This window comes from Fukomys damarensis, unplaced genomic scaffold (genome assembly GCF_012274545.1).
Source record: "Fukomys damarensis isolate Sample0158 unplaced genomic scaffold, DMR_v1.0_HiC HiC_scaffold_53, whole genome shotgun sequence".
Lineage (NCBI taxonomy): Eukaryota > Metazoa > Chordata > Mammalia > Rodentia > Bathyergidae > Fukomys > Fukomys damarensis.
Genome location: NW_022900965.1, coordinates 1 through 10,013, shown reverse-complemented (window position 1 = coordinate 10,013; position 10,013 = coordinate 1). Strand labels below are relative to the sequence as shown.

The following is a 10,013-nucleotide window of genomic DNA, read 5'->3' as shown; positions in this document are numbered from 1 at the left end:
CAACATTTTACTTATCCTAAAATCCCAAGGAATAAAAATCTGTGGGATTAGTTTTAAGCAGGAAAGATTTTAGATAAACCACTAAATGCCAGTGTATACACTTGAAAGTTTTGTCACTGAATTGTATCTTTTCATTATGACAACACGAGGAGAAAAGTTCCACTAAATCACGTTAACAACTTTTTATCACACAGAATCCTTCCATTTCAGCTCCGCTCTTGCCCCTAAAACTCGGTAGCCCTCAATGGGGATTGCTGTTCTTCCAGGAGCGCAGGAGTACTTCCTAGCTATCACACAACTAAGGTGAGCAAAAGCCAGGGATACTGGATGTCCTGCATTTGTGGCATGAAAGCTTGTAAGGATTCACACGGTCATCTCATCAAATGCCAGAAATTTATAAAAATGACAGAAACCTACAACTTGAATCACAAAATTTTTTTTCCTGGTTTTAATGTACAGTTGGTCCCCTGTACCCAGTCTGAACCAAGCAAGGATCAAAAACATCTGGAAAAAAAAAACGCACATATACTGAACATGTAAGATCTTTTTTCCTTCTTATCATTCCCTGAACAATACAACAGCTATTTACATATCATTAATATCCTATTAAGTATTATAAGTCAGCTATAGAAGATTTAAAGTATACATGAGGATTTTGCATCAATTATATGTAAATCACATGCTACTCTAAACATGACTTCCGGTATCTGCATAAGGTCCCGGAATTGATCCCCAGGGACACTAAGAGAGGACTATACAGTGCTTCCCAACAAAAGTTAAGTACTATATAAATTAATAATGGTCATCTATAATCCCAACACTCAGGGAGCCTGAGCCAGGAGGATTGCTGCAAGAAGTTTGATGCTAGCCTGAACTAATGGAGACCTTGTTTCAAAAAACAAAAACAAACAAAATCAAGAATGGACATGCACATTGCTTTGTCCAAAGCTTATTCATTTCAAGAAATTTTATCATTGACATTAGCAATAATCCTGGTGTTTAATTTCCTGATGATACCCCTCTGTATCAGTCCAGTTTTAGCTATTCCATTTGCATGGATCACTCAGAAATCACCTAGTCTACTATGACTTTCAAATGTAGTCATGCCCAAGCATTTCTGTATGAAAAAGCAAATCATTTTATAAAAATTACTGTTTCTTCTTTGTAGTTAGCTGTAGTGATGTACTGATTTTTTTTTTTTTTTCACTACTGGGAATCAAATTCAGGACCTTGTGCTTGCAAGGCAGGATATATTGATATTTTAAAAGAATCATGCATTTACGTGAGTTATATTACCTATGTGCTTCATTTTAGAATAGTACTTGGGAAATTACAAAATATTTGTCAAAAAAGGAGGAGTCTGAAGTCTGACAAGGTGAGAATCTTTAGCCTAAGTTATCCTATCTTATTCTGCTTTGTGAATAAGTCAAAAGGTATCCTTAAAGCATTAATTTGCCTGTGGGAATTAATATAAGTTAATCACAAACACTTACTTTACAATGCAAACAATTATAAGCCCTGTGGTTAACCCAAGGACTCCATGGTCTGATTCGTCTGAATTGTGATTCTTCCATTTACTAACACTGTGATCCTGGGTAAATTTTTAATCCTCTCCACCACAGATTTTCCTTATATAAAATGGGTGTTGAATCGCAGGTTATCTGGTTAATTTAAATAACTATGTGGTTATATACTTAATACTAAGAATATAAAGTGCTTATACTATTTGCAATATAGAAAAATTCTGTAACTAGATACTTTAAGGAGTAAAAAGAGCCAAGTGCAATAAACGTAGGCTCAATGGGGACTCATCTGCATATCTACTGCTATAATACTAGTGCCAGCATATAATTGGTAAAAATATCTGTACTATATAAATAGCTGTACTACAGAACTCTTATGAAAATGAAGCCAATGAAAAGCAATATGCATATAATTACAATTTATTCTATACTATTTTCTTACCTGTAAGAATCCAGGTAACAAGTCTGCAAAATGTTTGAACAGAGCAATGTTATGCTCATTTGCAAGTATAAATGCAGCTGTGGCTCTAGCAGATAATGTCCTGATCTAAAATAAAGAGTAAAAGAAGTCAAACAAGAAAAATTTTTGACTCAAGGTCAATTGTTCTCTCAAGATGAAATTTTCCTTATCAACAAAACTAGCATTTATATTTTAATATGTAAAAATAAAACTGATCTCCTACTACATTAATTTCTTTCACAAGTTTGACTTAAGATGCTTATATTAGTGAAATTGAAATTATTTACTGATGGATGTTCCTGATCTTGCATACACTGAACTAACATCCGTTTGATGACATCTAAATAGTGCTGCTGTTGGTTCCCAAAAATTCCAGGAAAGTTCCTAAAAGATGATTCAAGAGCACTCTTTAAGCTTCATTATATCTTTGCAAAGCATGAGTTGCAAACTGTAATGACCAGTTTCCCTGACTTAAAATATACATTGATCTTTAGTTCAGGCATCACCTATCTGTTCTCTAGGCAGCTCTGTCTGGGCTGGGAGAATGGAAACAAACAGCACAAGTTTAGGCCGGGCACAGAGGCTACTCTGCAGGCCATTCATTCTCAGCTCCACTTGTGTTTCTCCCAACTGGTCTCCACCGGAAGTGGACCTGACGGAAGGAGGGCACAAGGGCCGACTGAGAAGTTTCAGAGATAACGGCAGTAACTACGATTTCTACCTGCTGCTTCTGGCCTTGGTGACCCTAGGAATCCAAATTCTACTCTACTTTGCTTCCAGTGAATAATTAAAAGGGAATGTGTCTATTTCTGGGTTACTGAAATAAACCAGATACATTTGACAACTGAAGTAGAAAACCATGTGTAGAGCCTACAACTTGAAAAGTTTTAAATCCAATATATTAATCATATTTTAAACACAGTAGAAAACTGGTTAATATAGAAGAGCAAAAAAGAACCAACTAATCCTAAACTTAAGCCATTTGAATATAAGCATAGAGAAGTTTGCTAAAATATTATGAAGCAAGGACCCAGAAGACTCAAAATACAATGGGGACTCAGTAGAAGGCTGCTCTTTTTATTCAAGACCATTATTAAAACAGTAGTGTTCTAGCTGGTCGGGGTGGTGCACGCCTGTAATCCCAGCACTCGGAGGCAAGAGGATTGCTGTGAGTTTGAGACCAGCCTGAGCTACACAGTGAGTCCCAGGCCAGTCTCAACTCTATAGTGAGACCCTGTCTCAAAAAGCAAACAAACAAAGAAACAAACAAACAAAAAACAACACCAACAAAAACAAAAAAATCAGTGTTCTAAAAGCCATGTTTGGTACTATTAGACTGTAAAGGAGAGGAAACCAAGAAAATTCTCAAAATCATAAAAGACATAACACAAAAAAGATCAGTGTATAAAATAAAATATTTTCTTTCAACATAATACAAAGCTTATCAAAGGCAATTATTTTTTTTAACTCCCCAAAGCCAGATTAAGCTAAACTGATCAATTACATTTCAGACATTCACAATGTTGAATTAAAAAATTATGTTTGACATATATACCAGAATATGTGAAGGGCAGCTTCCTGCAATCCCATGTTTTGAGAGCTGACTGAATCAAAAAGAAACTTCAAACCTTCAGGCCACTGGTTGTTGCCATCCTCATCTAAAAGTACAAAAATCCAAGCATAAAGTATGTAAGTATGACGAGAGTATCAAGGGTGAGCCCTTTTATTTCATAAGCCTCATTTAAAATATGGAGTTGTAGAAACATCACTTGCTCTATGTTTTATAAAATTCCAGTAAAATTAAGTCCTGTCACCATAAAATGGCTTCCTAAAAAGACAATCTGAGCCTTTGGATTACATAAACCTATTAGCAGCAGTTATTTCTAAGGAGAAATTCACAAGAAAGTAGTAATTTAAATTGCACAAATATTTGACTGGTTAAATCCTTTGTATCTACGATTGTTATTAAAAGTCTAAAAAGCTGGGCACAGTGATATGTGCCTGTTAATCTCAGCAGTGAGGGAGGCTGAGGGTAGAGGATCGTAAGTCTGAGTCCCACCTGGGCATCTTAGCAAGACCTTATCTTAAAAATAGTAAGGGCTGGGGATGCACCTCAGTGTGAAGGCCCTGGATTCCAGCCCTAGTACTGCCATAAAGGGGGTTGGGTAAAAGCAGGCAGAAATAAGAATGGGTAGCAAGGTTTTTGTTTTTTCCTCCTTTATTGGTACATTTTAGGTATACAATACAGTTACACTCACCATTGGAATCTTGTACTTTTAAATGACCTATCTTGGTTCTTATTTTTTCCCCATTTCCCTGGCCTCCCTTGGTAGCAAGGTTTTGAAAACAAAGTTATTACTTTCAAACTGGAGAAGACACAAGAGTGAGAATCTCAGGGCCCACAGCAGGGGCTTATATTTCATAGTTTCTAAATGCTATAGGATGTTATCGATACATTGTTTTCTTCCTATATCCCTACATTTTTTTTTTTTTTGATACTGGGATCAAACGCCGGACCTTGTGCTTGTGAGGCAGGCATCCAAGCATCGGCACCACTGAGCTAAATCCCTGTCCTCCCTGACTTCTTTCTTCAATTACTGAGGATTGAACTCAGGGTCTTCACACTGAGCTCTGTATCTCCAGCTGTGTATTTTATTTGATTCTGAAACAGGCTAGGCTTGAATGTGTGACTCTATTTCAGCCTCCTTGAGCACTGGGATTACAGGTATATGCTACCATGTCCACCCAATGTTTACTTTTTTTTTTCCTGGTAGCGGGGATCAAACTCAGGACCTTGTGCTTGCAAGGCAGGCGGTACAGCCACAGAATTAAATCCCCAGCCCTACATTTTAACAAGACTTCATTTTTTTTGGTACCAGGAATCCAACTCAGGGCCTCAAACTTTGCCAGGAAGGTGCTTTAAATACAGATTTTTAATATTTTGTAATAACAATGAGTAACCAGAGTAGGGCGTGGTAGCACACGCCTGTAATCCTAGCACTTGGGAGGCTAAAGGCAGGAGTTCCAGGTCAGTCTCAACCACATAGTGAGATCTTGTTTCAAAAAAACAAAACAAAACAAAAGAAACAAACAAAAAAAATGAGTAACCTCAAAAGTTACTGTGTTACTTTCCAGACTCACTTGTTACATTACCACAAAGATTTTAAGACTTTACCTTGAGTTTGAGGCCAAACTGAATAAATTAATGAAACTTCTGTTTCTTTGAAGGATTAAAAAAAGGGAATGAAAGGAGAAAACTGACAAGTGTAGTGTTTAAGACAGGAGGAGAAAACTCTTCCCTTTTTTGCAGGGCTGGGACTGAACCAGGGACTCTCACATGCTAGGCAAGCACTCTATCACTGAGCTACAGCCCCTTCAGCACCCAGCCTGGTTCTCATAGCAGTGTGGTGATGTGAGAAAATGTCTTTACTGTGACCCTTTTTGGTTTCGATTTTTTTTTTGGTACTGGGGATTGAACTCTGGACCTTGTGCTTGCAAAGCAGGCGGCACCACTGAACTAAATCCCACGCCCTGGTTTCACTTTGTATTTAAGCAAACAAACAAAAAAAGGAAACACATTTGAAAATTATTTATCTTAAAAATGAAACAAAATTAAAATATTTATTGCCAGGTGGGGGGAGGGGGCTCCTTCAGTGTAAAGATAGTACTTTCAGGGGGAATACGACAGCCACTTTAGAAACAAAATGTAATCCGGTAGTTTGGATTATTTGAAAAAAAAAAATTTTTTTTTTTTTTTGAGACAGGGTCTTACTATGTGGTGGAGACTAACCTGGAACTCATGCCACCACGCCCGGCTAAAACTATTTCTATTATTAAGTGATCTTGAATCAGAAATATTGTCACCCATAAAAATTTGCACCTGCATACTTAGAACTTGAAAATACAATTTTGTACTCTAAAACTATTCCAAATTAACAGTTCCAGCAGACTTTGAATTCATTTATTTAAAATATAAAAGGTTGGCATTTTACCTATTAGCTTCTAAGAATTTAGTATCCAAAAAAAAGACAAGACAACAATTTGCTAGCTGAATAGAACAAGAACTTTAGCATTATTGGTTGAGATTAAAAGTGTCTTGCCAAGCCGGAGATTTAGCTCAGTGGTTCTGCCGCCTGCCTCCCAAGTACAAGGTCCAGAGTTTGATCCCTGGTACCAAAAAAAAAAAAAATGTCTTGCCAAGAATGGTGGCACATGTCTGTAATCCCAGCACTTGGGAGGCTGAGGCAGGAGGATCGCTGTGAGTTCGAGACCAGCCTGGGCTAAGCAGTGAGTTCCAGGTCAGTCTCAACTACATAGTGAGACCCTGTCTCAAAAAACCAAACAAAAACAAAAAAGTGTTACGATGTACTAAGTACCATCAACAGTGTTCTCCCATTTAGTCCCTATCTTCATGAAGTACCCTTTCAATTATCACAAATACAATCTAAATGAACAATGCTTAGTGACATCTATGAACCCGTTAAAAAAAGAATAGGGGCTCAGGGTGCACCTGTGGTGAAGTGTGTACTTAGTATGCACAAAACAAAAAAATCAATTTGGTTGCAATTACATTAATATTTTGGTTGACTAAAAGAATTTTACAGTTGGAAAAATGCATTTCAGAAAATGTTTTCCTTTCCTTTTATCTCATTCTTTAAAAATATTTCAAGGCATTTTATAATCTATAAAGTACAGCAGTACAATAGCAAATGTATACAATTTATCAATGTGCATACATAACAGCAAAAGCACCTGGAGCCCACTGATTTCTACTTCAAATGACATGTTTAATGTACAAAGTAAGTTATGTTATTTGGTAGCCTGTACTTCTAAAACTGCACAGATTTCGACGAAGGTAACATCTCTCAAGTGACCTAAAAAATTATTTTTCCATATAGAAGTTTTGAATACCAACAGGTAAATATTGTGACTAAATTTCATTAACATCTGTAACCTCTGGCTTTAAATGCAGAATCCATAATGTCATTCTTTTTTTCTTTTTTTGCTACTGGGGATTGAACTTGGGTCCTTGAGCTTACAAGGCAGGGGCGGACCCCACTGAACTAAATCCCTGGCCCATAATGTCACTGATTTTCAACAGAATGAACAACACTGTGGTACCCACAAATCTTCCTCTAAAAGACTCCATTCATAAAAGAAAAAGGCCCTTTTCCTCCTTCACTCCAGAACATAATGAAATCTACTTGCATACACACATATTAGATTCCTGGCCAGTTCTGCAGCAATATCACAAATTTTTTTCCTCATGCTGGACTGTGTTTCCATCTGAATAATCATTACTAGCTCACTCTTGATGGCAGTCTGAACATCCGATGGAAGAGTTGGGTAAACTTCATCAAACGCAGAGGATAAAAGGCGTCTCAGAAGAACAGCAGCCATTTGCCTAACCTATAAATAGATAACTTCATGTGTTACTAGAGAAAATATTTCCAAACTAGACTCATTCTCCCATTGATATACTTTACTCTTCTATTTTTCTACTTCATTTCTAAAACACCTAGTTAAAAAGAATGTGAAATATATAAAACTCTAGTCACACAAGTCCATCGTGACAGAAAGTGCCACACAGTAAGTCATTTTTACTCACAGGAGGGAAAAACTCCTAAACACGTCACCATTCTAATAGGAACCTCATAGCAAAGATAAACTGCTCTTCAATTCCTATTTTTAATATACATTCTTTGCCAGAAGAATAAATCTTAAAAGTGTAAACCCAGTAATGCTCTTTTCCTACCTTCCTGTCTGGCCTCGCTCTAGAAGAGAAGCCACCAAGCCTTAGACCCGTGCCTGGCCTACCTGGTTACATAACGGTCCATTTGCATTAGCCTCTTAGCGCAGATATTGGGAAACCCATTTACCTTTCTGGTTCTCTAAACAAACATTACAAGTTGCCAATACCTAAAAAATAAGAATCAACCTCCATGTGCGCATTCTCAGATTCATATTTTTAATGTGTGGAATACACACTTGTGTGTTACGTATAATTTCTGAGATTAACAAGAAAAGCTGAGACAAATGGCAATCCAAGATGTATTAAACCAGTGAACCACTAAAATATCAAATCTGATCTTTCTTGCTTTCATTTTTTTCCAGGCTGTTGCTACTCTCACTACTAACTTTGGCACTGAGACCAACAAAAAATTATATAAATAAAACTTGCCATTTTTTCTCCATTGTGTTTCAGGAAGAAATCTTTTTATTGAATGATATATGGTAGATAGCAAACTTTAAAAAATTAAAGTATGTCATAGATAGAATTAAAAATGGCTAAAATTCTTGTTTTAAAAATTGTACACAATGCTCCCCAAAACAATGACGCCACAATTAAGACATTAAAGCCGATTTACGGCCCCATCTAACTCTAAAATCAAATTAAGATTTAAATAAAGTTTAATACAGATTTCCAAAACTTCAGTAATTTTATTCTAATTTAATTGTAATAGCTGGGCCAGGGATTTAGCTCAGTGGCACTGCAACTGCCTGGCAAGTGCAAGGTCCTGAGTATGAGTCCTAGTACTGGTAGTGGTGGTGGGGGGTGACCAAAGCAACAAAATTTAGTCATTAAGATGTGTTAATCTTAAACAGACAAAACAGCCATTGAATTTTCCTGTTTAGAAGTTTGCCTTATGTATCTTCTTCACATTTGGCATTCATTTTATTAATGAAAAAGTATGTTACAAGGTAAAGCACAGCCACTTGGTCATCCTCAAAAAAAAAAAAAAAAAAAAAGCAGTGCATTTTTACACGGCTTTTTGTTGTTCTTGTTCTGTAATTCAGGCTGGCCTCAAAACTCACGGCAATCTTCCTGCCTCAGTGTCCTGGGTGCTGGGATTACAGGCATGCACCACAATACCCAGTTTATATTGTCTTTTAAGTGCTATGAGAGTACGTGAGACTGTCAGCCGAAACTGACTAGAAAAAGTCAGACGAAACACTGGAAGTACAGCTTCACTTCCACCAAGTACTGAATTGCTCTGAGGATTTATGGATAGTGTGACTATTAGGAACAAGAGCTAAACGCAATGTTTGAAAGCAAGACAAGTTTGCTATACTTATGTACATTTTCCAAAGTAAAGACATACACAATGCCCTTCAATACTTGTAAGAGTATTACAGGAGAAAACTGACTTTTAGGTGCGCAGAAATAGAAACTGTTAAAACTAAGTGATTTAAAAGGATTTCTTTTTTTGAGGCAGGGTCTCACTATGTAGTCGAGACTGACAAGGAACTCACTATATAGTCCAGGCTGGTCTCGAACTCACAGCGATCCTCCTGCCTCAGCCTCCTGAGTGCTGGAATTACAGGTGTGTGCCACCTTTCGCCCAGCGAAAGGATTCTTAAAACACAAGCAAATTTGGACTTTGCATACTAGGTAATTAGCTAAAAACTAAGATGTTAGAAAAATTCTAGAAAGTGTCTGTTCCTAAGCATATCTTTAGAACATGTTTCATCTAGAGCCGGCTATACATTTACACTTTTGTAGATAAAATGCATTTTCAATATATTTGGTAACATTAAGAAATTCAATGAACTAATTTGTTCCTGCAGAATGAATTGTTTCAATGCAAGAAAACAATTTTTATAGATGCAGAACTCACTTAGGTTTAACAGTTTTTATGTCATTACTTATAAAACTATTAAACTTTATCTACTCTGACCAGATCACCTAAGTGGAAAAGTAATCCAGAGTATCTCAATGAATCACATAACTCATTGATAGTTCTTGGAGCAAATCAATTCAAAATTGTAATTAACAGCCAGGCGTGGTGGTGCACACCGGTAATCCCAGCACTCAGGAGGCTGAGACAGGCCTGCTTTGAATTCAAGGCCAGCCTGGGCCACATAATTAGTTCATCTGTTAGTTTTTTTTTCCTCCCCAGTACCTGGGACTGAACTCAGGACCTGGCGCTCGCAAGGCAGCACTGAGCTAAATCCCCTGCCCTATATAGTGAGTTCAGAGCAAGCCTGAGCTGCATAGTGAGAACCTGTTTCCAAACTAAATAAATACA

The 10,013-nt window shown here is 37.0% G+C and overlaps 1 protein-coding gene across 1 annotated transcript; it reads right to left on the bottom strand.

The window, feature by feature from the left end:
- Nucleotides 1–363: 363 nt before the first annotated feature.
- LOC117284910 (importin-5-like) lies at nucleotides 364–7,811 on the bottom strand. Its single transcript, XM_033760583.1, has 6 exons — nucleotides 7,801–7,811; nucleotides 7,200–7,392; nucleotides 3,539–3,641; nucleotides 2,271–2,367; nucleotides 1,966–2,070; nucleotides 364–504 (listed from the first exon to the last, which is right to left on the bottom strand). Exons 2-6 carry the CDS (start codon nucleotides 7,381–7,383, stop codon nucleotides 364–366), a joined length of 630 nt encoding a protein of 209 aa, XP_033616474.1. The 5' UTR covers nucleotides 7,384–7,392; nucleotides 7,801–7,811.
- Between the last annotated feature and the right edge of the window lie 2,202 nt (nucleotides 7,812–10,013).

Bases quoted from the DNA above. Each gene is read 5' to 3' on its own strand.
- LOC117284910 (XM_033760583.1), bottom strand. From the start codon at position 7,383: ATGGCTGCTGTTCTTCTGAGACGCCTTTTATCCTCTGCGTTTGATGAA. The intron at 3,642-7,199 runs GTGTGTATGCAA...TTGTACTTTTAG, and splicing joins ACTGGCCAGGAATCTAATAT to ATGAGGATGGCAACAACCAG. The intron at 2,071-2,270 runs GTAAATAATTTC...TCTTTATTTTAG, and splicing joins AAGATCAGGAACATCCATCA to ATCAGGACATTATCTGCTAG.